Source organism: Aethalodelphis obliquidens, unplaced genomic scaffold (genome assembly GCF_003676395.1).
Source record: "Aethalodelphis obliquidens isolate GAN/ISIS:26980383/991018 unplaced genomic scaffold, ASM367639v1 scaffold11, whole genome shotgun sequence".
Taxonomy (NCBI): Eukaryota; Metazoa; Chordata; class Mammalia; order Artiodactyla; family Delphinidae; genus Aethalodelphis; species Aethalodelphis obliquidens.
Genome location: NW_020837955.1, coordinates 37383005 through 37410958, shown reverse-complemented (window position 1 = coordinate 37410958; position 27954 = coordinate 37383005). Strand labels below are relative to the sequence as shown.

Here is a 27954-nt window from a genome sequence, read left to right as displayed (position 1 = left end):
GCCCACCCCAGGCACACGCAGGGCAGTGATGCGTCCTGCATCATGGTCATTCTCGAGGCCTCAGTAGGCCCAGTGAGGTGGGGACAGGGACTGTGGGTCCTGAGGGGGTGTTGGGGAGGCCAAGCGCCACACAACACCTGCTGCATCATGTCTGGGTCTTCCTGCTACAATCCCTGGACTGAGTGTCCAGCTTGAGACTGCCGTGCAAATCTGCTCAGAAATGGATAAAGCTGCAGTGTTGTGGGCACGGGGGGCGTGGGGTAAGATAAAGGGGCCCTGGCCTAGCCCCCTCACCCATGATGTCTCCCTCACGCCTGCCTTTCCTAGGAATTCCTCCCAGGTGAGTCCAAGATCCCCTTTCACAGGGACAGGATGCTATCTGGGAAGATAAGTCCAATATTAGCCTCCAATGTTGACTGAACTGTTAATCCTGTGTCAGGTACCATTCTAAGCACTTAGAACACGATGACTCCACAGGACTGCAAGGCAGGTATTACTGTTATCACTAGTTTACGTATGAAGAAACAGAGGCACAGAGAGGTTAAGTCATCTGTTCTAGGTCACACAGTAAATTAGTGCAAAGCTGGTATTTCATCACATGGGCTCTGGCTCTTAGACATTGCTTGAATGAAGATATTAATTTTACAAGTTAATTCTTTGGTTAGATAGGAGGTTCCATTCTAAAGAAGAAGCAGCTGGGGCACAGTGGACCCCAGGACAAAGGTAATGTTGGAACTTTGAGAGTTTCTAAATGTGAGTTTCTGTGCTGCTTGCCTAAGATCATAGGACACTTGAGGTCTAATGTCTGATGTTGGGAAGTAATTTCTTCCTCCATGCCTCAGTTTCCCCAATTGTAAAAACAGAGGTTTTGCTGAATCATCCCTACGTTTTGGAGACATCTTCATGGATTTAGTGAAAACAAGAGTTTAACGTCAGCCACCTGGTTCGAACCTCCATGCCCCACTTACTAGCTGTGTGATCCGGGGCTGGATATTTAACCTCTCTGAGCTCAGTCTCTGCAGCTGCTAAATGAGAGTGCCACCTCTGGAACTCTTCAATGAGGAACTGTGGCTGAGTCCATTCGGGCTGCTATAACAAAAATACCATAGACTGGATGGCTTACAAATGACAGAACTTTATTTCTCATAGTTCTGGAGGCTGGGAAGTCCAAGATCAAGGCACCTGCAGATTCAGTGTCTAGTGAGAGTCTGCTTCTCTGGTTCATAGATGCTGTCTTCTTGCTGTGTCCCTCAGTGCCTGAGGGACAAGGGAGCTCCCAGGGCCTCTTTCATAAAGGCACTAATCCCATTCATGAGGGCTCCACCCTCATGACCTCCTAACACCATCAGACTGAGGATTAGGTCTCAACATATGAATTCTGGGGGGAGAGGCACATGCAGTGTGTGGCAGGTCCCTAGCACAGGGCCCAACACACTGCAGCAGTCAACGAATATAGGATTTCTTCCCTTCTGAGGCCCTTCCTGCTCTCTCTCTGGGATTTGAGCAGCAATTAGTCATCTAGCAAAGCCTAAGGAACTGGGTCAAAAGTGGCAAAGGTTGCCTGGTATTTAGGAGGGTGGGAGCCATGCCAGTCAATCCCTGGTCAGGTGTGTATGGGAGGGGTGACTGCTGGGGGGCCTGGGTAGTAAAGAAATGGTCCCAAAAGATGAACACCTAACCCTAGGAGGCTGTGTGACAGTCAGGAGTGTCTGGGGCAGTGGGAGCAGGAGAGAAAAGGAGGTACAAAATAGGAAGATATATAGAAAGAGAAAAAGAAATGTAAACTTACGTCCCACCATGAAATTATAAAACCACCATTTCCGACAATTAACTTGTGCCTAATAAAAATTTTTTCACACCAGGTCAACAAAGTGTGGATGAGATTTTATAACAGGAATTTTATAATTCTCTCATAAAAATTTATTACAACATTTGTTATGTAGTCACTAAACACAAGCCATTGTAAACAGAGCAGGCGACATTGGCCTTGGATTCATCAGTCCTGAGTCCCATTGCAATAGTAAACAGCTGTAGGCAAGTGTATCACACGAAAGGTAACAGTGCCACATGGGGAGGGCTTCTGGTAATGTGTGTGTGTGTGTGTGTGTGTGTGTGTGTGTGTGTGTGTGTTTTAATAGAGCTGTACTTCTGTTTAATAAGTTAGGAGAAAATAAAGTAAAAACTACCATGTAAACAAACACTAGAGGATGGTAACATTTTGCTTCATCTGTTTTATGCTTAGTACGCAGCTGTTGGTGAACATTCGCCCATAAGGACACACAGAGGGAAGCAGAGTCATAGGGGCCACAGTGACAGGTGCATTTGCTCCAACACAAAGTCACAGATGTCCCACCCATTTTCCTATAGGTCTGACTTTAGGAACAGAACATTGTACAGGAGCCAGGCATTTGCAGATCCCTCTGTCCCCCGGGAATGAAATATCTTTAGTTTTTCTAAATCTCGGCTTCCAAAAGTATTTTTGAAGTATCCAAATATAAAGTACATTTCCACGTGGAATGCTGAACTAGCTGGCACATGCCTTAGGGTTCCTTAGTGCAGACTCCCTTCTATTCTCTGGATGTCCAAGCTATGGACAGTGTAAGTAAGTCCCCGCAGCCCACTTTGCACAAACCCCCCAAATAATGAAATCTGTGAAAAGTGAAGGAATGCAAAGAATTAAACTTGGGTGCACTCATTACTTGGAGCTTCTGGCGTTCAAAGGGTAGCATCTAACCGGTCTCACCTCAGGGAGGTGGTGGTTCTCCCATTGGACACAGGGCCGGATGAAGCTCTGTGTGGGAGATGGCCGTGCTCCATTAGGGAGGATGGATAAGGGTGGCTGAAATTGTCTGCTGGCATCCGCTCAACACAACACCATAGCAGAGGGACAGATTTATGTCTTCCGAGGAGCTGCCTCACTACAATGGACGTGCACATCCAAATGGCAAAGGTTTGAACTCCTTCTCCCGAGCTATAGCCTAAGAATATAAAGACTAGCCTGTCCCTGTGTTTATAAAAATGTCCCATGTGGTAAGGAGGGTAAGGCAAGACACCTCTTTTATTTGTCATTGGACTTTCAAGGTTCCCCCTGGGGAAATCCTGATGGGGTTGGTGAGACACCGTACTCCTTAAATGTCCCTCAAATGTTCCAGAAGAGATTATGTTTACAAACTTGCTATAAAACAGGATTGTTGAGGTTTGGAATGATTTCAACTTACGAGGGGACTTGGCATTCAAATACACCATGGGGTTTGGTAACTAATAATTCAAGCAGAGATTTGGTATTAAATGGCTTGAACGCCGGGCCACGGTGGACAGAGCCCTTGGGGGCTGGGTGTCTGGTATTTTTGCCAGGCAGGAGCTGTCTCTCTGATCTGGTCATTGGGAAATTGACCGGCTCAGGTCAACCAATCAGTTGTGTGCCATTGCGATGGCGTCTGATGCTCCCCAAACACATTTCCTATGAGTAGTCTGGGGTATTGCCGGGGCTTTGATGACTCTAATCTGACTCTCAAAATTCCCAGTGGGATTCCTGTCTCCAAATACAGATTTCAGACTCTTCAAAACGTGAACTCTAGGTTCTATTTAACACGTGCAACCACTCTTCCACAAGCTTCCGCAAGCAAGCATCCCTCCGGGGCCCTCTGAGCGCCAGGCTCCCTTTTCTCTAACACAGTGTCTGAGCCAGTGAGTGCTGCCACCCTGCCAACACCCAACACATCTCGTGCTTACCAGCCAGAGCCCCACAGAGAGGAAGGAGGCTGTTTTGCAAAGGCCTTCAGAGGTAGAGTGGGCAGCTTCTCCCCTTCCACCAGAGTCTCGTGAAAACAGGTTTTAAAAATTTCATGGCATGATCAGTTTTGTCCCTCTGGGGACAAAATGACTCAGCCCTTGATTAAGCTGGAGACCGAACTGTTTGGCATGTTAGGGAACCATAGAAGACGACTGAAACCTAGATATTTAGAAAGAGCCAGTTTTCCATAGAGCTTATCCAGGTGTTTAAGATCATTTTTCCTCAGGCAGGACACTTTGAAGTCCACCTGCCACAGTCACCTGGGCCCTGATGTCTGAAAATGCAGAATCCTAGGCCTTGCCAGACCTCCTTAGACGGATCTCCAGGGAAGGGGCTCAGGAATCTGAGTTTTAAACAACGTCTCTTGGTGATTCTTGTGGATAGTAAAGTTCAGGAGCCAGTGGCTTCATTGCAGACGCTGTTGACCTTCCAGAAAGGTAGTGGGAGCCTCAGATATATCCAGGACTTCTCTCTCACCTGTGGTGCAAGTGCTCCAGAGGATACGAGCAGATGTGAGGAATTTCTGGCACCTGATAAAATAACCTCGTTGAAATCATAGGCAAATTAGTCGATGCTGAATTTGGGTAAATTCTAAACACGCACAGCCTGCGGTCCCCCCAAGGGTCACACTGCAGCCCTGCAAAGGCACCATCTACCTGCACCAAAGTATGTAAAAGGACAGCAACCAGGATCTGGACTCGGCCTGTTCTTTCCATCTTCTCTCAGAAAGAAGGGCATCCTGAAAAAGAAAACTAGCTTCACAAACATGAGGAGAGAGGTTTATTGCTCACGGTGGCAGAAGTCCGAGCTGAGTCCTAGAAGGAATGTACAGTTGGTGTGAGATGAGTCAAGGCAACTTCCCGTCCCCCACCAGCCAACTTCATGGTAGAAATAGGCAGGCTCTTAGGGAAGCATCTTTGGGAGGTCAGCGGACCATGAGACACACAAACCCCAAATGCTACAACACTTTTCCCTCAGTGGCTCCCAGGGCCCTGAAATCCCCTCTAAGAAGCAGCATAAAGAAAAGCTAGAGTTGCAGAGGGACTGCAAAAGCCAACACAGATGGGGTTGAAACCTACAAGTTCAGATCACGTAGGGCTAGAAACTGAGCCCCGGATGTGGGTTTAGGAATTTGAGAGCCTCTCCATTGAGGCTTTATTTTCCATCTTCTTCAATTGCTCTCACACCGAGCCCAGCTGTCTACCCAAGTTCGGGCCTTCAACATCAAGCCTTATTCTAGACTGACGTCAAGGAAGTTATCCCAGGCCCTTGACATAGACGCTGATCTGGACATTTCTAAGTGTTCTACCTGAGAAATCCACATTACCATGTTACGTTTGATAAATTACCAAATGAGGTAGATAATTCTCTTGGGAATAAAGGAGCTGGGGAGAATTTTATGGACTGTATATAAACATTTAGCTAAGGGTAATTCTAGCAGAGTTGGTTGACGCTGATGGCCAATGCAACGATTTTCTTCTCACTTCTCCTAGGGTTTTGATGCCTGTGTTCAAATAATAATGGAAATACCCAGCCGACTGGCATATCTGGGGTGTTGTCACCATGATGCCAATACAACTGGTTTTATTGTTTTTTTGGCAGACCTAAGGTTCAGTGTAATTTATGAAATGCATCTTTGCAAGACATGTGGCACTGTAGGTGACAGATCTTATTTTTTCACTAAAGAAGAGGTGAAAGGGATAGAGTTGCTTCTGGGAGTATAACTTGTTGCCTCCACAGAGGGAGCAAGAAGAGATGACAGTTATTCCTCCAACCTGACATGGATGAAAATGTATTTGTTTGTTTGAACTTGACTGTCAATTGACCTCATCCACTGGGCCGCTACGCCTCTGTTGCCCAAGGAGTGTTTGCGTGAAAGGGAGATGGTCAGACTCAATTGTGCTTACTTTCCTGGCTCTGTGCTTGTCCTCGACCTCATTGGTTCTTTTGATGTTGGGACAATGAAGGGTGAACAGCTGCCTGACGCTAGGAAAGAGCCACATTAAAGAAAGTCTGTTGTGCTTCAAACTTGAGTGGCCAGATGTGCTCTGAATCCGAGCAGTTCTGTTTCAGTAACACACAAAGTCCTGTCTGGGCAGTGATGTGCTGGGAGCTGTTTAGCAATGAGCTCTCAGTGGAGAAAAAGGCCCAATTTGTAGCCTTTACTGACTTTCTTGGTATAAATATGCCCATCACAGCTGACTTCAAGCTACCAAGCTTATGTCCCAGAACACAGAATTGGGAAGGGGTGTGTGTGCCATCGGCTCCTCCAAGCAGGTGTGAGCACACCTCCAGCTGCAACGGGAAGGTGGCAAGGCTTCAAAGGCTATGTCTGTCTCCATGCAAACTTAGAAACTAGACAAGAGTAGGCCAGGCTCAGTGATTCGTTTTCTAAATGAGGAGCTAAAGTTAATAAGACGCCATCTTTTCAAACATGCACACACTTCGTTTTTCAACACTGGGGCCACCTGGCAGTGAAAAGCTTCAGGTTCTTCCTGGTTGGTCCCTATTGAAACGGGTCCTCCCTTCTATGTTTCCAAAGTTAGGCTTTGCAGAGCAGGAAGGAGAGAATGAGCCCTTGTGCTCCCATCCTTTCCACCCTGGAGGAATCACACAGAGTGGAGGATAGAGAAAGAACTGCTCTTAGCATTCACACAATATTTGAAATGGTAAAAAAAATAAAAATAAAAAGATGGATGGGCAGAAAGCATTTCATTTAATTCAAGGTCCACTCACCTTGGTTTTTCTTAAATCAAGACGGGGGCTGCTCATGAATTGGCATATGTTTTAGAGTTACGGTTTTCAATAAAAATTTCACTCTCCCATCATGGGCACAGGGCACTTTCTGGATCACCTTGGGAAGCCTCTACTGTGTGTTGATGACTTACAGAAACTAGGATATTGAACCTTTAGGATAATGGAACCCAGTGCCTTAAAATCAAGACTAAAACCCTGCTCAGGTCAGTTCTTGTCCAATCACCTAAGAGAACGCGCTGGACAAGATGTGTGAGACAAGGTGAAACGCTTCCTGCAAATTCAGGTCACAAACCGGCGTGGGGGACCTGCCAGACACTGTCCTCCTGCCTCTCCTTTGCTCCAACAGTTATGACATGTGAATCAGAAGAAGGTGACTTCGGGTCAGACTTCAAAGAACATTATTACATGTAGTAATAACTGCTTATTTAAACCAGTTTCATGCTAAGATTGTCTACACACACAAATGTTAGCTTTGGGGCGGAGGGGGAGGGAAGAGAGGGATAAAAGTTGAATCCAATATAGCCATTTCTAAGACAACTTGTCAGCAAGAGTTGGGCAATACTAGTCGGCAAACATTTTCCCCTTGGACGTGGGGGCCCAAGGGTCCCAGCCGAGCACAAGTCAGTGAGTTCCAGCTGAACGATATTTGGGTTAAGGCAGCCACCACGACATGTGGAGAAGGGTGGCCATGCCAGATGTGGGGCTAAAGGGCCACTGCCAGCCTCACTCTCAGCGTGGCTGATGCCCCACGGGGGTCACCACTTTTCTTCAGCATGGAGCCCAGCGTCCAGGGCTTAGTGAGCAGGTGGACGCCATGCTTCCCCACCTGCCACCAGCACTGTGTGTCCTTGATCATGACCGGACGGGGTGTGACTCCTGGGGAGTCTCTGGTGACTCTAAGAGCTCAAAGGAGCTTCTCCAAGAGAAAAGCCAGCGCACAGCATGTTCCTTGGTCATCCTTTGGTGATAAACAGGGACAGTTCAACATCTGCCCTCGAGGAAGCAGGAAGCAGGCTTCGGAGCCCCTCCCCCGAAGCCAGGGAACCGGAATCCCTGGGCTCCCCGGATGGTGGCGGCCGGTGGAGTCCGCCCAGGCGCCCCAAGCCCTCCCGCCCCCTCTTCTCACCAGCCGTCTCATTCCAAGCTCTCCAGCAGCAGCAGCAGCGTCCTTCACTCAGAGGCCGGAAGAATGTTCTGGCTGTGGGAGTCCCCGGTGAGGCCGGAGGAGCGGAGGGAACGCCTGTGGAGGACCCTGTTCAGAATCTCCTTGCAGCTCTTGCGGTACTGGTGTCGCAGCAAGGAGTACACGAACGGGTCAGATGCGGCCTTGCTGTAGGCCAAGCACTTGGACAGCACCCCCCAGTGGGAGCTGATGGGCACCGCGGAGGACAGCTCCACCAGCCTGCGGACAGAGACGGGGAGGGCGTTCGTTACGAGAGCGCAGCTGGGCGCATCCCAGGCTCCAGCCTGAGCCCCTGACCCCAGCTTCCCGGCCACGCTTCAGTTTCTCTGAGGCTTCCTCCTCCCGCGACAAGGACAACAGCAATTTACAACCATAACTATGGTGGCCGTTCTCCTGGCGCTTCTTTTAGTCCAGGTACTGGGCTAAGGACGCACTTTACACGTGATTTCGTGGAACCCTGGGAGATTAGACATCTCCAGTTTACATGTGAGGAAATAGACGTCCAAGGAGGTTAAGTACTGATAGTTTGCCAGTGAACTGTAAAGGCAGGGATTTGAACCCAGGCACCCAAGCTGATCTAAGAATTGCACCAATAGCTAATTGCACCCTGGCCATTTGCTCCGGCTGTGCAGCTGACCTGCTGTGTGACCCTGGGCAAGTTGTTTCCCTTCTTGGGGCCTGGGTGTTTTCTACGAAAAAGGGGGAGTTGAATAAGGTCACGTCTATGATCACTGTAACTAGGACAGACTGATTCTTGGCTTCAGATCCTAGCTCCGCCGTCCACGGGAGCTTGCCTGGGAGGAAGGGCTGAGATTAATTTTGCAAATATTCATCAAAGCTCAAAGTATGTCTTGCATCAGGAAAGAATCTGCTGGTGGGAAAAGCTTCTTCCCAGGGTTGGGATTCTGGTGGCCCCTGGCTATAGCAGCAGTCAGGGTACCCTAAAGTGACCCTCATTCTTTGGAAGAAGGTGAGGGAAGAGGCAGCTCCTGTGTCAAAGGGGCACAGTTCTGAGAGTCCTCCAGGTATCCATCGAACAGCTCCATTCAGTGGTGCTAAGGCCAGGCTGTGAGGTAGTAAAAGCCCTCCTCTGTGTAAACAGAATTCTCCCAAATCAAGCCATTTATTCTTTTCTCCCAAGTGTGTCCAGCACCCCTGGCCATATTTAGATGTTACCCAGCATTAATATAAGGTAGAAAGGGCCACAGAGCTGAGAGAGAACTTAGAGATTATAAATTACCCACCCACTGTCAAATGAGGAAATGGAGGCCCAGACAGGGGAGGGACTTGCCCAACATCACCGAGCAAGTCAGTGGTAGAGGAAAATCCAGCCTCTGTGCTCAGACTGGGAGCTAGCACCTGTATTCTACCTGGCGGGGGGAGGGCATGGAGGTCAGCAAGATGGAAGGCAGCGGTGGCTCTCAGCTTGGAGGGCTGCCCAGGTGAGACCCCAGGTCCGGAGAGGACTGAGCTTGGGCTGTGACTCCGGGCTGCCAACTTCAGTGATTTTCCTGAAGGCTTCTTTGGGCTTCTTTGGGCTGAGGTTGTGAGGACGAGCCCAGGAGAGGAAGGAGGAGGAAACTGGTGGGATGAGATCCCCCACTGCAATGACCCCCTTTTCGAATAGATCCTTAATGAATCCATTCTGAGGCCCTTCTATTAGGCGTCCCATTTCCAGCACCACTATCCACTCTTGCCCACCGACGCCGAGGGGGTAATGCCACCATGGTTTTGCTCCTGTCCTTGGGAGCCCGAATGGGGAAATGGAGCTGTTGGCATTTGAGAAATCTGTACTTTTAAGAAATCTACTTTGGGAAGTGATGAATTTAAGGGAACAAACCCCCCCGAGTTTAGAATTCACACCTAATAATAACAACGAAACAGTTGAATACCAACGCATTGTTGCTATGGGATGCCAAATTGCTTTTCCAGAATGTCGTCTTCTATACATTGCTAGATTCGGTCTGAGCATTTTGGCTCTCCCAGGAGGATTTATTGAGTCAAATATCATCAAACCATCCAGCAAGATCAAAATGATTATTTGCAGGTTCTGCAGATTTCACAGAGTAAAACTATTTGGGACAATTTAAAATTTCACCATTTAGATAATTAAGAGGTAACATCTGTTGCATTTGCTTCTCAGAGATTTTATGTAAGATCTGAACTTGCCTGGCTCAGTAATAATAATTCCCAGTTAACTATCTCCTGTGGGCCAGATACGTGATGTGCACAATCTCTAACCTTACAATTATTCTCTGCAGAATGGGCATCGTTAGTCCAATTTTACAGATGAAGAAATCAAGGCTCAGAGAGATTGAGCAGCAAGCCGGCTTCTCCTCCACGGGGAAACCCAGTTCCATCGAACTGCAGCCCATGTTTTGTCTAGGTGCCACGATGGGATTCAAATCTCCACATTGCAGATGGGACAGGATGCGTTCTGAAGTCCCTTCCAACCCCAAGAATCCCCCTTCCATGAAGTGGTTATGGGCTACCCAGCACTTCTGTCACTTGCCCCGTCCACAGTGTACACGACTTCTGCTTTGAAAAGCCCGCATCTGGCCTCCATCAAGGCCTCCAGGCAAAGAGATGCTTTGGATCAGTCTGGGCCTGGGCACTGCTCCCGTGTGGCCCCCGGGCCAGGCTGAAGCTAGCATGCTCCCTTCTGCCACCAGATGTGGCTGGCCGACCCGCTTTTTTATTTTCCTGGGCACGTGGACCCCGCTGCCATGTGCCTGCTGTGGCCGGCTTTGCTCTGTTCCAGCTCTGACAGTTCCAAGTCCCCACTTGTTTAAGGGGACTGGGCAGGGGCAGGGACTTCCGTATTGCTACAACTGCTTCTTTCTAATGCTAGATCTGGGCAGGGAATGATCATCTGGGCCCCTCCAGATGACCTTTTAGAAAGGGAACACTGCAGCCCAACTTCTCATGCCAGAGCCAGCTCTGCTCATCTCCTCCAAACACCCTCCCCTCCAGGAAAGGGCCCTTATTATTCTGATCAGTCAGTTTCCACGGGAGCAGGGGCACCGTGTGCTGCTAGGTGCCTGCCATGCTCTGCCTCTTCTCTCTCTGCTACGAACCATGGTGGGTTATTGAACTCCCGTCTCCTGCCCCTGCCCCCAGCTCTGCCCCAAGAGCCCTGCGTTTAGGGGTTATTGGGCTCAGGTGTTAAGAAAGTGGGACTTTGTCTCCTTTCGCTATAGCTCCCTGCTGTAGGTTGAACTATGTCTCCCCAAATTCATGTGTTGGGGTCCTAACCCCCAGCACCTCAGAGTGTGATCTTATTTGGAAATAGGGTAGTTGCAGATGTAATTAGTTAAGGTGAGGTCCTAATGGAGAACGGTGGGCCCCTAACCCAATGCGACCGTGCCCTTACGAAAGGGGGGAGTTTGGACACAGATGCACGCCAAGAGAACGCCACAAAAGGATGACGGCAGAGATGGGGTGATGCTTCTAGAAGCCAAGGAACACTAAAGATTGCAAGTTCACCATCAGAAACTCAGGGGGAGGCCTGGAACACACTTTCCCTCACAGGCTCAGAAGGAACCACCCTGCCAACACCTTGATCTTGGACTTCCAGCCTCCAGAACTGAGGCCATACATTTCTATTGTTTAAGCCACTTAGTGGAAGCTAGTTACGGCGGCAGTGCTGGGAAACAGATCCACATCCGCTAAGGAACCCCGTGGGGATGCAGGGGGTTGTTAGGCAGGATCCGGTTGTTTGTGGGTCCCTGGTCGTAACACCAACATAGCACCAAGCCCCATGGAGTTCCTGGAGCCCGTGAACACTAAGGGTAGTCCCTGGGGTCTGCAGAGGTAGCAGCCCCCGGAGCAGGGCACTGCCCCCTCCCTGCCCTCCGGGAAGCAGAGTTTTTCCCCCGCAACCAGCACTCCCTGCCCCCTGCCCCCACCTTCCATTAAGCACCAAGGTGACTTTCCATGCACCGCCTGAGGTATGTGCTGGAAAAACCTCAGCCATCAGGCTCCGTTCAGGGGGAAACGTTTATGCTTCCGCGCTCACAGTGCACACATGCCTGCCCCGGACAGCCTGACACAGCTCCCCCGAGGATCCCCTGGGCTGAGAGGTCAGGCCGAGGGTTGATGGGGGGAGGACAAGGGCAGGGGAAGCCAGGGCAGGAGTCTGCTTTCTCAAGCATCTCAGGTGACTCTGACGCAGGTGGTTCAGAGACGCGCTGTGAGCACCTGGGGACGTCTGGTCAGAGCCTGGCTGGGGTGGGAGGTGTGAAATGCTGCGGGGTGTGGCCTGGGACCACATCGGAAGCAGAGCACAGAGATGGGTATTTTTCTGACTCAGGATGACACAGAACAGATACCCATCCTCTCCCGCCACCCCAAGTCCTATGTGTCTGCCCCACCTCTGCACCCCGTAGCCCTGTATTTGTTCGGGGGGACTCCTCCAAGGAGCCATGTCCTTTCTCTTAGCACAGGGCCCTCTGATCTGGGTCACGGGAAGTCTCTGTGCTGGTTGTCACAGCAGAGGGCTGACAGGCCAGGAAGCCGGCCCCCTGGCCCTTCACCCACAGTGACCTCTCACCCGCCCCTGCCGGCCTGACCCTCCTGGTCCTGGGAGGAAGATGGGGTACTCTTGCCAGAACTCTCAGGCATTCTCGGACCCCCCAGAGAAACCAAGGTCTCAATTCTGCTCGACAATAGACTCTCCAAAGAAACTAAATTCTGGGGATGAGAACAAGACCCGTAATACCAGTAGCCCCAGACCCAGCTCCTCCTCTGTGTCCCCAGAGGCTCAGGGCTTTGGCAGCCGCTTGACATTGTCTCAAGCACCTCCCACCCGCCCCCTTCGACGGTGTTGCTTGTGCTTCACACTACAGAGGAGGAACCCAGGCAAAGTGACGGGCCAAGGCCACATGGCCTGGACGTAGAAGAGCCAGGATTTGAACCCTGGACTGTGGGCACCAGAGACCACAGGCCCTCCTGGTGCCAGGCTGCCCCTCCCAGCTCCTTGACTCGGTTCCAGGGGGCAGTCAAGGCCTTTACTGTCAACCCTTGAATTTAAAGAGATAAATCCACACCCCCTCTTTACACCTCCTGTGCGTCCATCATCTCTCCCCGCTGCCACACACACACACGCACACGCACACGCACACACGCACACACACAGATGCTGTGCACCAAATGCAACGTGGGCCACAGAATAGCTTTTGGGAAGCAAGCCCAATGTCTTCCCAAGAAGACTTCTGGAGAATCCGGTCTGCATATTTGAAGAGCTATAAGTAATAAGCTGGAGTTTTAAATGTTCATGAGACATTAGCAGGGAAAAGGTATTTTATTAATAGAATATTAACACGAGACAGCCACCTGCATATTAAACCTCGCTGACATAATTCTGTGACTCGAAAAAGCCACAATAATGGTGCTGTCTGATCCACAAATGCCTCAAAGCCCCACTCCGACGATCTGGAACAACCGTAATTATTTGTAAGCCTGAACTGCTGCAGAGATAATAGCTTCACACATGCTTCTAGACGTGTACGTTTTAATTCAGAAAAACGTAATTAGAGCTTTTGGAGGCGAATGTCTTGCAAGTCCTCAGACCATGCTCAGACACTCTGGAAAGAGCCCGATGTGACCCGCTAGGGCTTTGAGGACCTGGGAACCGGTGTGAGTGTGTGAACAGAAGGTAGTGACTCCTATTAAGAGCGAGGGTGGAGGTTGCCAAAGTGTCCCTCCGTCATCTGACGGGCCACAAAGTGCAGGTGCCAGGGGCTCTTCGGCTGGTTGGTGCAGTTGGGGGACTGTCTTTCTGGGAGGTGTTGGCGTCACGGTCAGCGTTAGTCCACCGAGTCTGACGATGGCTCTGAGCCCCACTCCAGGTGCACACAAGTTGCTGTCAGCCAGGTGGGAGGTCAGAGGTGACTCCACGCGAACCCACCGCTGCTTCTGGTGAAACAACTCACTCACCTACCTGCCTTTACCCCCAGGAGGCTGGATACTATGTCTGGGTTCCTGCCAAGATGGCTGGGAATAGGAAGTTGGATCAAAAGCCTGCAGATAAGCATTTCTACATTTTCAGTGCCAGGTCCCCAGGCTTCGGAGATGTAACATGCCCACAGGGCTAAATTATTGCCAACAGACCTGGCACTGACCTTTAACCCTTGCTTCTGCCAGTTACTACTCCTGTGGCCTTGGGCCACTCATCTCACCTCGCTGACCCTCAGTAAGATGAGGACTCTAGCACTCGCCTTGCAGGACAGCTGTACTAGGCACAATCAGGTGTGTACTGGTACCTCCTGGGTACATTACAAGTGTCGAATGAGTGATAGGTATGGTTATAAAGACTCCACGTTCTCCAGTAAGGGAAGCCTGAGAATCTACTGGAAGACTTGAATGGTTCTTGACCCGAGAATGCTGCTTCCCAGTCTGAGAAAGTTATCAGGCAGATGTGAATAGACTGGGAATAAAGAGAAGGGCCCTCCTCCCTGCCAGCCGGACCTTCCTGATCAACTTAGAGGGACGGCAGGTGTCACAGCACAAGCCCCTTCTCTCTCTCAATGTTCTGATTCTGCCAGCTCCCAGCATTCCCCACGGTTGGCCTGACGTGAGCCCACATGCTTGTGCACGTCTCCACCTATAAGGCTCCAATGGGGGGAGTAGCAAGGCGGGCTGCTTTGATAGAGGTTGTCCCTGGGGAGCCTCGGGAAATAGCGGTTTCTGCACTGACAGCTCAGTGAGGGGTTTAAGTGACACCTGAACACCTTGACCTTATCATCTCAGAAGCTGCAGCTTCCTGGTTCTGAGGGGGTCATGGCACAAAGTGCCCTCCTATATCCTCTGGGAGGGAACCCCCATGCCCTCAGAGAAGCAGAACAGTGCAGGGCAAGGGGCCCCACGCGTGGGCTTTGCCCCAGGCAGTGGATCCCAGGTGGCCTGCAATCAGCTCGCCCTCCCGGGATGAGACACTGCTAAGGAAACTTCCACTTCCATAACCCACAGCTCTAGGTTCTCCACAAGGAATCAATTCCTCCAAGACGTTAAATTCTCAACTACATTTCCAGAGCAGAGTCTGATTTCAGCTTCTTCTGAGACTGGGGTGATTTTGTCTGCACTCGGAAACCAGCTTGAGAACAGCAGGAGAATCAGCTGCTGCCCAGAGTGTGCACGGTCCCGACTCCAGTGCTGGCGACAGTAGAATATACCAGGGTGAATGCCTTGCGTGGGTTGTTTTATGGGTTCCTTACTAGATGCTGATTTCCCCCTACAATCACTGTGTGCTTCTCAGCACGGACTCAGCGTAAGATGGGCAAGTTTGCGTCAGGCTCCTTGGAGGTGGGTGTCAGAGCAAATCCTGCCTCACCCCAACCCCAGCCCACCCTGTTTGGCAGTTTTGCTGCCCTGGTGGTGGAAGTGTAGCTCTGGTGTGATCCTGGCCGTGCCCAGCACACACCTGGAGCCCAGGGGGCTTCCCTGCATGCAAAGAGCAAGTTCACAGGTGTCCATCTCCCTGGGGTGTGCCTGGGGGCCCAGCTGCCACAGAGACTAGGCACCTCATCAGAACCTCTTCTCCCCGCGGTCATGGCAGGGGGGGTATGGGGGTGTGGACAGAGGGAGGTAGTCCCAGAGGGGTGTGATTTCTTAAGCACAAGGACCTTCTGCCGCAACACTGTCACCCAGCGTTGGGACCTGATGTCCCCTCATTCAGACCCTCCGAGGACACCTGCCTCAATGCACCTGACCCCACAGAGGAAGACACTGATTTGGCCACTGCTTAGAAACTCCAACATTGAGCAGGGCGCTGGACAGGGGAGGAGGGAGGGAGGGACTTCTGAGCACTCTTGCAGCGCGGCCGGAAGGGCGATCCTGGGAACCAATGGGTTCCTGGTCAGAAAAGGATGATACGGGCAGCTAGAGGTCAAGGGAAAAAAGGAGCTGGGAGCAAGGGCATTGGCACACCTAGACCCCAGATTCCCTGACTACAGGCCAGCCCTGCCCAACAGAAAGAGAAGGTGAGCCACAGGTGGGAAAAGAAACCGTGAAATTAATTTTAATTACAAATCTTATTTAACCCAATATATCCAAGATTTCACCATTTCACTATGGAATCAATATAAAAAGTTTTAATTTTATATATATATATATATATATACAGTCTTGCTAAGCCTTGGAAACCCAGTGTGCATGTTACACCTACAGCACATCTCAGGTTGGACAAGCCTTGTTCAAGTGCTTCAAAGGGACCTGTGGCTGGTGGCTCCCGTGCAGGGCTCTAGACCTGGCTCATGCTGTCCCTTCTGCTGGGATTGTCCCCCTGCAGAGCCAAGCCCACTTCACTCGCTCCTGCCTCAGAAGCCTGGGACGCTTCCCTATCAGATGCTATGACATGGTATTCGGCGTCCTGGCTGGACGTGGCGGGCCTAGACCAGGGGCTCTCACTCGGGGGTGATTCTGGTCCCCAGGTTGACTAGATTTTCTAGTTGTCAAAACTGGGGAGCAGGAGGGAAGAGGTGCTGCTGGCGGGTAGTGGGTAGACGACAGAGATGCTGCTAACATCCTACGACACACAGGATGGTCTCCCATGGAGAAATGTCAGGAGCGCTGAGGTCTAGCGGGCAGTTCTAGAAGGAAGAATTGATGGCTCTGCTCTGCCTGGGGCAGACCCATGAAGAGACCTGCGGACAGTCCTATGTCCTATGTTTAAAGTGAAATGCAGGCCCCCTGGCTTTCCCCCAGAGAGAGTGGCATGCACAGAAAAGACAGTGACAGACACTCTGGGGTTGTGGTGTCTGGGGAATGGGGGCTGCTCTGGGGAACCCCAGCTCACTGTCTGCAAATTGGCAGGGCCTCTGTTAGTAGAGGACAGACATTCTCCTGGGCTGCAGAAAGCAGCTATGGGGGGCCAGGCTTCAGCTCAGTATGAGTAGGGACAGGGAAAGACAGGGGGACCTGGGCACATTGAGCCCCTCCTCTCCAGAGCGCGACTCTGGGGGACGCTGAGGCAGGGCGTCCCTTCCATGTCCCTGCCAACTGAGGATGCCGGGGGATGCAAGGGGATGGGCCGTGCGCTCTCTTTTCCATACAGAGGCACGTGCATGCACACAAAACCCTGCACAGATCCTACTTCCCAGGCTTCACGTCCACCTCCTAATAGAACATCAAAGTCCTTTTTATTGTCACCTTCCCAAACAGCTAAGCCATTCTGGATACTAATTTGTGTGGGTATTTTCCCCTCCAGTGAGCAAAACTGAGTGGGTGATACTTTTTTTTTTTTTTTTTTTTTTTTCTGGGTTTCACGGTTGGGGGAAATTCTGTAGCTGGAGCAGGTTGGCTTCTGGAACGTACAGCCCTGAGGCCAGCACACTGCAACCTTGGCCGGCATGGGGGGTTGGGATTGGGAGAGAACGTGACAAGCTCACACTGCCTGAACTAACAGGGGCAGATCCCTGGAGCCGTGGGACAGGTGGGCCCATGCAGCATGCTCCCTGGTCCCTATGCAGGTGGCACGTGGCACTGGCTCTGCAGGGTGTCCGGGCTGAGGATGCCGAGTTGGGCTTTCCTGCACTCAGTGGGCAGTAAGAACCCAGTCCCTGCAGGGTGCTATCCCCTCTCTTTCCTCTCCTGTCGTCTCCTTTCGGGTCTCCTGCGGTTGGGGACTGAGGGTTAGAATGATGTGATTTGGAGATCAAGTGGGAGAGAGTCTCACTGCCTTTCGGTCCGGAGTCTAATCCAAAAGAATCTGAGGCTGAAGAGAAAAAGTGTGTGCCCTTCTCACTAAACCTGTCAAGTTCACTCTCATCCCCTGATCCAGCCTCTGGAAGACATGTGGCCAAGCAAGGCTGGCCATGGCAAAAGGCCACGCAGGCCCTGCTTCGCTCTCCAGAGCCCCGTGCCCGCCCCACTTGCCGCAAGCCCGTGTCCCACTCGCCAAGCTCACCTGGTGATCACGTAGGGTGCGAAGCACACGAGGAAGGTGCCTATGAAGGTGCTGATTTTCTTGGTGGCGCGTTGCCGCCGCCTCCTCTGCTCCTCTAGACAGCGTTCCCGCACACTGCGTGTGAGAGAGGAAAAAGTGGAGTCATGGTCACGTGAGTCATGGGGGGCGCCTGCCAGGTCACAGCGAGTTACTATTTGTACATGCAGGCAGTGGCCGCGAGTGTAGGAACTTAACCATGGAGCCAGAAAGACCTGAGCTCAAGTCTGAGCTGTAGGCACGTGACCTTGGGCACCTTGTGTGACATCACTAAGCCTCTGTAAAATGTGGATACTAATATAATACGACGCCGCAAAGGGCTGCTTTGAGAATTAGATGCGTGAAGCAGCTGAAGCGATTAGCACAGGACCCAAGCAAGTGCAAATATAAACTCATTATTAGTACTCATAGCCTTCTCTTATCTCGTGCTATGGGCCAGCCCGAGTCCACACTCCCTAAGTAATATCTAATTCTTATCTCACCACAGTTGAACCTGCCAGGTGGATTTTACCTGCCCTGTTTTACAATGAAGACCATGAGTACAGTGAGGCCAAATGATTTGCTCAGCTGGTAAGTGGAGGCGGGACTTGAACCCGTGTCCATGTGACTGAAAGCTGGTCCTCTCCAGCTGGGATGGCCTGGACTCTGTGTGCAGTGTGGCCCAGGGCTTCCTTTCCTCCACACCTTCAGCCCTGTTTCTTCCATCCCAAAGCCTCAGCCCTGCCCGGAGCTACAGGTAACGCATTATGAGGTGACTGAAGGAGAAGTCACATGATTTGTTCATAGACAAGGCTCGGTGAAGCCATGGGATGGCCAGGTCCCTGGAGAATCGGGGCCACAGCTCCACGGATGGCCACCTACGCCTCTAACCACACCCTGCTCCTGACTCCACTCTGCTCCGGCCTTTCGAGACCTGACATCTCACGCCACCTGGGAGCAGTGGTTCTTGCAACCCTTTTCCTGCAGCCATGGGGAAATGCAGAAGCAACAGCCAGTCTGTCCATTTCCACGGCCAAGGCGCACGCACGTAAAGACGATCCCAGCTGTAAGGATTCACATGTGCCAGACCATGGGGCCCAACGTGGGCATGTGTTCCTACTGTTTACTTTTCAAATAAATCACATGATTCCAAAACTGGATGGGGAGGAGGACTGTGGACAGAGTTGCCCAGGAGTGACGATAACTTGGCAGAGACAGGCTTGGGCTGCAGTGACCTGGCACCGCAATTAGGTCAGTCTGTTCAACAGAAGCCAGGTCTGTGAGCAGCACGAACGCCAGGGCAGCCTCCCCTTCCTTCCACAAGAACCGTCGTTTTCATACTTAATCGAGACTCTTCTTTATCCGATTCCTGATCACAGAGGGACAATGCTATGTGAGTTTGGACTGAAGCCCCCTGAAATTCTTGCAGGAAGTTTTCTTCCCTTGACTTGTGTCTTTTCAGGAACTTAGACAGTTGGGAACTGGAGTCTGGCCCAGTAAAGACAGATTTCATACTGGCTGAAATGGTCTTACTCATGACTAACATTATGAATTAATTTCTAATAGCTAATATTAATAACTCACATTTCTTGAGTCTTTAATATGTGTCATCTTAGATACTGTGATGGGGGTTCATATGCATTTGTTGCTTGATACTCACATCTCTATAAGCAAAGGACTGATACAATTGTAATCTTCATGTTTTCAGATAAGGAGGGAGATTGAGGCACAGAGGGGTTAAGCAACTGGCTCAGGGTCACACAGTGATCTGGAGGGGTGGCAGTAGGGTGACCAGCTTGTCCCGGATAACCAGCACTGTCCCAGTTTTGGCACTAAACGTCCTGCCGCCTGGATGGTTTACACAGGACCGTCCTGGTTTTAGAAACAGAAGGGCCTGCGTCTGAGGATCCCCCCTCCATCTCGGGCAGCCCAGGATGGCTGGTCTCCCTAAGTGATGGCAGTAGCTGAACCCAGGCCATCTGACTCTGGAGCCTTGAGTGTCATCTGTCAATTCACTGGGGTCATCACACATCCCTGGGGAGGCCCTGGGGCATCACCTCATTCAGAAAATCTGAAAAATACAAGTCGAGGGGCGGGGACAGAGGGGCGACTTTGCCTGAAGCCACACAGCGAGACTCAGTCTGAAGTCTCCTCCCTTTCCATTTGCATCGGGTGTCTGCAGTGTCCTCTCCCAAAGTCCTGTGGCTCTTGTGACATACGCACAACACAGGTGGCGTGGAGAGAAGGCTTAGGTCCCCACCCTGGAGGTCTGTGTTCAGTGAGGTGCCCAACTCATCTTGGTTTGCCTGAAACGGTTTTGGTTTTCAAACTCCAAGTCCCACATCCTGGGAGCCCTTGCAGTCCCAGGCAAATCGGGACACTGGTCAACCTAGCAGTGTGTCTGGCACATTCTCCATGACACAGGACTGCTTGTTTAATATGAAAATACTTCCCCCCAAACTCTCAGTAATCGATGTAGGAGTTGCTGGAGATTTGGGGCGTGAGCTGGGTGTCCTGAGGCATCACAGTACACTCACCCCACGAGAGGAGTACAGCATTCTGGGCATCTCCTCGAAAATGAGCACCAAAGTCATCGTAAATGAATGAAGGGAACACGAGAGAAACCGGTGGTGCTCTGGGGCCGGGCCCTCCTCCAGTCTGTGGCCCTGACCATGTTATCCATTTCCCAGACATTTAGAATAACCCTGAGGACTGAACAAGTGCTGGCTATGTGTCCTAGTCCCAGCTGTGCCCTCATAGCTGTGTGGCCTCAAGAAAGCCACTCAACCTCTCTGAATTTGGTTCTTCACTTATCTGTGGAAGATTTCATAGTGATGACTTACAACTAGAGCTACCATTTATCAGGGACTGAAGTGCCTCACCAGCTACCAAGGTCTTAAGGAGTGAGGAGCTTCCCCTGCCCTCCCCGGCCCCTGCCCTCAAGGAGGGACTTGGGTTCCTGCTGAGGGTCTGAGGACTCAGCTGTCTCCCCAGGAGAAGCAGCCCTCCACCCTGCCACACCAGACAATCCTGCCCCAAAGCCCTGAGGAATATTTAAAGACAGATGTTGGTTAAAGCTTTGAAGGTCTTCGGAAGGATACACAGAAACATTTCAGTGACCCTACAGGAATAAAACGGCCACTTTAGAGGCTAGAATAACCAATGTCACTCTTCTATGCTGTAAAATCCTACAGGAAATTAATTTTATTTGTTCCTGCAAAGCTTTGTACAGGAGAGAAGGATAAAATAGCAAGCACTCTGCACACACATTCCTTCCTTGGGTCCCCACAGTACAAAGCTCAACACCTTACACCCAGAAAACACCTAATGAGTGTATGTCTTTGAATTACTGAACAACCCTTAAAAGCATCTTAGGAAAATTAAGACTCAATCATTTTTAAGTGACCTTCTCAAAAGAGATGATAGTAGAAATCTGCTCTAGAATAGATTTTTTAAAGTGAGACTTTAAAAATCTTGAGCTTTTCAGACAAAGCAAGACTCGTCAGTGGCTGTCAGGCCATGCACACTTCCATGAACCCTGTCTGCTTGACAGGGAAGCGGTAAGCATGTGAGCAGTGCCAGAGCCAGACCTCTGGGTTCAAATCCAGGCCTCCCCACTTACTTGTCGTGTGGCCTCAGGCAAGTTACCCAGCCTCTCTGTGCGTCAGCTTCCCCACCTCTAAAATGAGGATCATACGGGTACCTATCTGGTAGGGTTCTGTTGAGATTAACTGAGTCAACACCCATAAAGTACCTAGGACAGTGCTGACTCAGAGTAAGCACTTAAGTGCAGATGCTAATTATTATTCATTCAGCATATATTTATAAAACAACGACTATGTGCCAGCACTACCTTGAACCCCCAAACCACTGGGATCCCTCCCGCGGCAAAAATTCTCTTGCTGCATTTACAAGGGTAGCTGGGAGAGAGAGAGAGAGAGAGAGAGAGAGGGAGGGAGAGAGAGAGAGAGGGAGAGAGAGGGAGGGAGAGAGAGAGAGAGAGAGAGAGGGAGGGAGAGAGAGAGGGAGGGAGAGGGAAGGAGAGAGAGAGAGAGCGCTGCGACCAGGAACTGTGCCAGACAGGTCTGAGCTTGCGTCTGGGCTCTCGTGCTGGTTCTGTGACCCTCTCTGGGTCTCCAGGGCGCGACGGATGCTATTCCGTAGTTTCAGTGGCACCTGGCGCGCTGTGGGAGCACAGCGGGTGTGTGGGATGGGTGCTGCGCCCGGCTAGCATCCACGCGGGCCTGGTCATGTGTCTGCTCTGGGGCGGGCTGGCTAGGCTCTACAGTCCTGTGTAGTATGAAAGATGCTCTCACCCACCCAACCCAGCTCACAGATGGGGAAACTGAGGCTCAAAGAAGACAGGGACTTGCCCACCTGGAGAGTGGGCTGCAGGCAGGGCCAGCACCAGTTCCTGACACCCAGTCTGGAACCACGTGGCTGCATCCCTGAACTCCTGCAAAGGAAGAGAATGGACCCGACTTCTGTGCCCAGTGCCCCCCACCCCCGTGTCCAGGTGAGACCAGGGAGGCGGCAGCAAGAGGACAGCAGGGCTCCCAGGCTCCGAGGGGAGCAGCGCAGCTCTCTGGCTTATCGTTAGTATTGTTTAAGCCCAGTATGAGAGCAGCTCACCAGCTCCGAAAACAACAACATAATAAAATCACTTTGCACTTGCTGTCATTTATTTCCCGCCGTAGCTTTGCAAAACTGAGCGCCTTGAACTCTCGCAGCCCTGTAAGCAGTCATTGTACGTACTTGCAGAAGAGGACACAGAGAGCCAGAAAGGTTTATGCCGTGCCCAGGGTTGCAAAGTAAGTTCAAGACAGACCAGGACTCCTTCCAGGTCTCCTTCCACCAAAATCTGGGGTGTCCCCCCATTGGGTCACTGAGCCATGGGCACGCTGTGTCTAGCTACGCTAACGCCCAGATATTCCCGGGCCTGATGGTGGCAGCTGGAGTCCTTGGACTCCCCAGCAGAATCTGCAGTGCAGAGGGTGAGAGGCCCAAAACTCTCCTGCCCGGGTTCGTTTGCTCAGAGTGCAAGCACTGTACCAGTGTGGGCCGACCCCAGGGCCGAGACGAGACACAGAGTTTCCTTGAGCCAAAAGGAGATGAGCCCTCCAGCACTGTGGCATGTAGGGTCAAAGACATGTTCCCCAGGAGGCTTCCGTAATAGAGCAGAGGGACGGATGATACTGGGAATATCTGAAAAGTCAGTAAATGAGGCGATTGTGGCTACAAGACGGTGGGTCTGGGTCCTGACTGACCTCCAGAGGACGGTAGCCAGTCGACAGCCACGCTCTCGAGTACGCAGGGAGACATCCAGATTTGCTTTCTGGCGTTTTGGAGAATGAAACAAAAGACAAAGGAACGAGCTGACCGATTGGTGGCAAAGAGCCTTGAGTTTGGGGTTAGGACTGATGTGAGCAGTCTTGCCCTCGACCTGGCCAGAGGGGCCCTGTCCTGGGCCCTGGTTACTGAGGGACCCACACCTCCCCACGAAATGAAGACTTCACAGGGCCAAGGGGATGTGCCCACCCAGAACCCACATCCTCCATTCTAGACCAAGCTCTAGGTACGTGGGACATGGAATTCTTTGCCCAAATGCCCTGATCCTGCTTCCAGAAAGTGCACAGGCATCTTCCCTGGGCCCGTCCTCCTGAGGGAGGGCTGCGCCACCCGCGTGCTTGGCTTGAGGCCGGAGGGGAGACATCCGTGATTGACATGTGGAGGCATAGCCTGCAGTGTCCACTTTGTGTGAGGAGGCCCCCTTCCATGCTGGGGTGTCGGGGCGGGGGGGTGAGGTGGGCTGTGGCGTGGGGCCAGCTCAGCTCCCCTGCCACGTACAAGGCTGCACTCCAAGGAACCCGAGAACTCCAAATTTGAACCCAGCCCTGCCAAGTGTTATAAATGTATATTTCTCAAAGTAGGAGGATAGAACATATTTCGTTTAACAGTTTGTAAGCTGAATTTGGAAATCCTAACTATTCGTGTGGATGGTTTGTGAAACTCCATTGGCACTATCGCCTCATCCGTAAGCCTTAGGAGCAGACCTAGGTGTGAGTCTTGGGTGAAGCCACAGTCCAGATCTATCAAATACGGCAAGTGTCCCCCTTCCTTGGGGCTCCCAACTTCCTCATCTGCAAAGTCAAGGGCACAGTGAGAACCCCTCCATCTACTGTGGCACAATTCTGACACCCTCCGGCTCGGCACTCAGCCAGCCCCCCGTAGCCCTTGATCACAAGAATGAGCATGCTTCGTCAACAGTCTAGTCTGAAGCCATTAACCTGTGCTGGTGAGTGGCGCCGTCAGCTGGACGGGGAGAGAAGGGCTGCAGCACCAACGTCCGGGCTCCCCTTCTATGTCTCTGGTGGCACCAGGGAGAGGATCTGGTTATAATTGGTCTGGAGTTGTGGTTTGGGAGAACTGAACCAAGCACACTGAGCGGTTGGAGACCAGGTGGGTTCCCAGTTCCTTTATGATTGTAGTAACTCGAGAAACCACCCCAGAAAGGCAGGAGTGGGCGATGTCTCTCAGGGTCCCTGATTTAATTTAGAGCAGAGGGTCCCTGACCTTTTGTGGGGGGTGTGTGTGTGTCGCTCACTGCATTTAACCCTCTGCAGGAGGAAGCTGGCATCACTAGGGAGCTTCTTGACAAATGCCAGCCTGGGCCTCAGGGAACTCAAAATTAAGTCCCAGGAGGCCATCAGTGTGGTGGCTGTTAAGTGAATCTCCCAGTGAGCAAAGTCACCTCCACCTGCCACCCTGGCTGCCCGGATAAGGAAGCCTGGCTTCTGCTGATCTGGGACTGGACCCCCACCCCCCTGCCCCCCAGCTCCCAGCACCAACTGGCCAGGAAATTTCCTGAAGCCTTAGTGACTAAGGCTCGTGGGACCTAGGGGCAGCCCCCCCGAGTTAGCTCTGCAGTTTCTCATTTGTGGGAAGGAAGAGTTTGGAGACGCCAAGAAAGAAGTCTGTGAATCCACTGTCAGGGAGCTGGTGCCCTCCCGCGTGGCCCACCACCCAGGCTCTCACTCTGGGAACTGACTCCACAGAGAAAGGCAGGCTGTGGTCACTGATGGGGCAGTGCTGTCCCACCTGCCCACTATTGCATAACCTCAGGCCAGCCCTCAGCCAGCGGGGCCTGTCTGAACCGGCCGAGGGCAATCCTCCCACCGGAAGCCCTTCCTTTCCCCAGCGTAGGCCGGCATTGCTCCTTGGCCCTGCAGGGCCCTGTCCGTGGCTCTGGGAAGAGGGTCTCCTCAGAGCCTCCTGGGCTCAAAAGCAGTCAAATTTCCCCGGAGGGAAGTGGAGGAGAGAAGAGAGGACCGGAGGGCAGCCGAGCAACCGCCTCTTTTCCTGACACCCCCGGGAGCTCTCTCTGCAGTGTCTGGCCTGGAGTCCGTGAGAGACCGGCAGGATTGGAGCCGACCCTACATCCTAAATGGGCTGAAAAGGAGCCACCGCCCTCCTGTTCTGGAAGTTGGAGGGAGAGCGGGGACGGGGTTTATACTGGTCTAGATAAGAACTGATTCCTTTCCAATCTCATTCCCTCCTCCGCTGTTAGACTCATGGAAAGTGGGCTTACTGCAGAAATTGTCCAAGTTCCGAGAGTTCAACAACATTGCCTACAGCTTCTAGAGCAGTCCCCGTGCACGTCCTAGGGATGACGCACCTTCTAAAGTCAGGTCCTCCCACCCCAAGGTGCTAGGAAGGGGAATAGCTCTGTGATCCTTAAATGACATTGAACCATGCATGGCCACATGCAGTGAGTCCGTGCATGCCTTTGTGGCAGTGTGCAGGAGGGCCACACCTGTGACATGGAATGATGTGTTACCCATGCAGTTGATATATGAACACATAGGACTGTGTGTGTGAGGCTCACACAATTTCACACATGGTTCATATGCCCTGGTGTCATTTACATGTACATATTGTACATGGTTCTGGGAGGAAGGTTCTGTGACTAGAAGCTTTGGTCCAGCATGTAATCTGGAAGGGCCATCCTGAGGGGAACAATGGACACACGGGAACACACGGGAACACACACATGGGAACACATGGGAACATGTCCTGTGTTCAGACGCAGTGACGTTCAAGGTCTTCTCTTTGTATTGCTCGTGGGCAGAAAAACCCCAGAACTGAAGGAGCTCTTGGTCACACTGACCCTCTGGTCTGTCCCCCTCAGCCACAAGCTTCTCCCTGGCCGGGGAGGCATCCGCACGACAGGAGCCGAGCTCCCTCCCTGCCGCTGGCCTCCTCCACACTGATACATTCTGCCTGCCTCACTTTTCACGCCATCTTGACACCAAAGCCCCCCTTCTAGCGTCTGGGGCACCAGGATATAAAACAGCAGAGTCTACTGCAGGGGCACCAGCAGCCATTCCCCTCTTCTCTGGGGGAAAGCCAAGGTGAGCTCAGGACACCTCAGCTAAGAGTTTCCCCCTTCTCTCCCCAGAGCCTCCAAAGGATGGCAGGACTTCCCAAGGGCAGGGGCAGGGGCAGGGGCGGGGGGGTACGTGAACCTGAACTGCCCGCCCCGAGCTGCCCTCCTGAGAAACAGAGGCCAGGTGAACGTGGAAGGTGGGCAGGTTTTGTCACCGGAGCCTCAGGATGACGGTCTCCCTCTGCAGGGGTTTCCAGGCTTCAAGTCCAGGAGACACGGGACAGTGCTGTCTGGGAAGGTAGGAAGAGCACCCCCGTCCCCTCAAAGCCCTTCAGATGCTCCTTTAAGGACCCACAGAGGAAGATGCAGCCCGAGGACTCACACACACAGGACGAGACAGAGGCAGCGCCAGACGCCAGAGAAAGGAAAGAGCCGCAGAGCAGCACGTTCCCGTGTGAAGAGCTCTTCAGGAGCGCCCTAAGCATCCGGGCCACGCTCTCAGGGCCTGACTAGAACCATTTAGAGCAGTGAGCAGAGATTGCTGCCTTTTCTATGCTACTTAAAGTGAAAACTACAAGCACAAAATAAGCATAAAGTCCAGCAAAGTTCGGCTCCTCTGTGGTCTCTACCCTAATGCTTCAAAAATGTACCTATTTGTTTCACCCACGATTTTTGGTGGTCCTGCTTTGCTGATGCTCTAAGCACCTGCCTTGAGACAGGCAACGGTGGCCCTTCCCCCCGACCTCAGTTCTCCAAAAAGGAAATGGAGGCTCGGTGTTAAAGGGGCTTGCCCAAAGCCACACAGTAGAGCGTGGGGGAGACGAGGACCCCCTTCCTCCCACAAAGACACGCCTCTCCCACCGAGTCCGCGCAGCCCTTCCCAGAGCCCTCACCTGGGGTGGATGTCCACGAGCAGCACGAGCGTCTGCATGGTGATCACGTCGATGCGTCTGCAGTGGAAGCGGGCCACCTTGAGCACCTTGAAGTATGTGCAGCAGAGCACAACGAAGGAGAGCAGGAAGCTGAGCGCATGGAAGGCACCCGTGAAGACGGCGAAGCGCAACCGCTCGTCTGGCCTCCGGCTGCACAGCGTGCAGGACGCGTACAGCTGGTGGAAGCCCAGCCAGGACAGGACGACCGCGGCGGCGGGGAAGGCGAGCGCGTGCAGCCACGTGTAGGCCACCATGAGCGCGGCGTCGCGGAGGCGCATCTTGGCGCGGTAGCTCAGCGGGAAGACCACGGCCACCCAGCGGTCGATGCTGAGCGCGGCCATGCTGAGCATAGAGTTGGCAGCCAGGAAGGTGTCGAGGAAGGCGGCCAGGCGGCACAGGCGGTCACCGGCCGGCTGCCGCTGCGCCACGACGCCGGCCAGCGTGAGCGGCATGTTGACCACGGTGCACAGCAGGTTGCCGCACGTGAGGTTCAGGGTGAAGAGCGCCGGCGCCTGGCGGCGGATGTCGGCGCTGTGCAGGAGGCAGAGCAGTACCAGCGCGTTGGACAGCAGCGAGACGCCCATCGTACCCACCAGCAGACCCGCCAGGCCCGCGTCCCACGAGTTCATGGTGCGCGCCCGCCGCCGGCCCTCAGGGCCCGCACCCCGGCGCCGCCATGGCGCCGCCCGCTCAGCCCCTCGGCGCCGCCGCCGCCCCGCGCCCCCCAGTCCCCGCCGCCATGGCCCCCCGGGGGGCGCGCGGCCACCCCGGAGCCCCGCGCCACCTCCCGGGCCGGCACCTGCGCGCTCGGCTGAGCCCTGGCGCCCGCGCCACCTCCCGTGCAAGCGCTGGTGCGTCGCCGAACCGAGAGCTTAGAGAGCCCTGGGATCCCGGATTGCGGGCGGGCGCCTGCTGCCCGGCTCCGCCTCTGCTCCCCCTGCCCTCGCCCCTTCCCTCCGCGCTCCGGCTCCGCTCCGCGCCCTC

At 52.7% G+C, this 27954-nt stretch overlaps 1 protein-coding gene across 2 annotated transcripts; it reads right to left on the bottom strand.

Moving 5' to 3' along the window:
- GPR26 (G protein-coupled receptor 26) lies at positions 1-27954 on the bottom strand. Of its 2 annotated transcripts, none has more exons than XM_027112859.1 (3): positions 26932-27953; positions 17638-17751; positions 1-7952 (listed from the first exon to the last, which is right to left on the bottom strand). In XM_027112859.1, exons 1-3 carry the CDS (start codon positions 27597-27599, stop codon positions 7721-7723), a joined length of 1014 nt encoding a protein of 337 aa, XP_026968660.1. In that variant the 5' UTR covers positions 27600-27953; the 3' UTR covers positions 1-7720. The 2 variants fall into 2 exon arrangements, with proteins under 2 accessions (XP_026968660.1, XP_026968662.1); XM_027112861.1 differs by lacking the exon at positions 1-7952 and adding an exon at positions 13006-13727 and having other exon boundaries at positions 26932-27954.

Bases quoted from the DNA above. Each gene is read 5' to 3' on its own strand.
- GPR26 (XM_027112859.1), bottom strand. From the start codon at position 27,599: ATGAACTCGTGGGACGCGGGCCTGGCGGGTCTGCTGGTGGGTACGATG. The intron at 17,752-26,931 runs GTGAGGGCTCTG...TCTCACACGCAG, and splicing joins CTCGTGGACATCCACCCCAG to TGTGCGGGAACGCTGTCTAG. The intron at 7,953-17,637 runs GTGAGCTTGGCG...CTCTGTCCGCAG, and splicing joins GCACCCTACGTGATCACCAG to GCTGGTGGAGCTGTCCTCCG.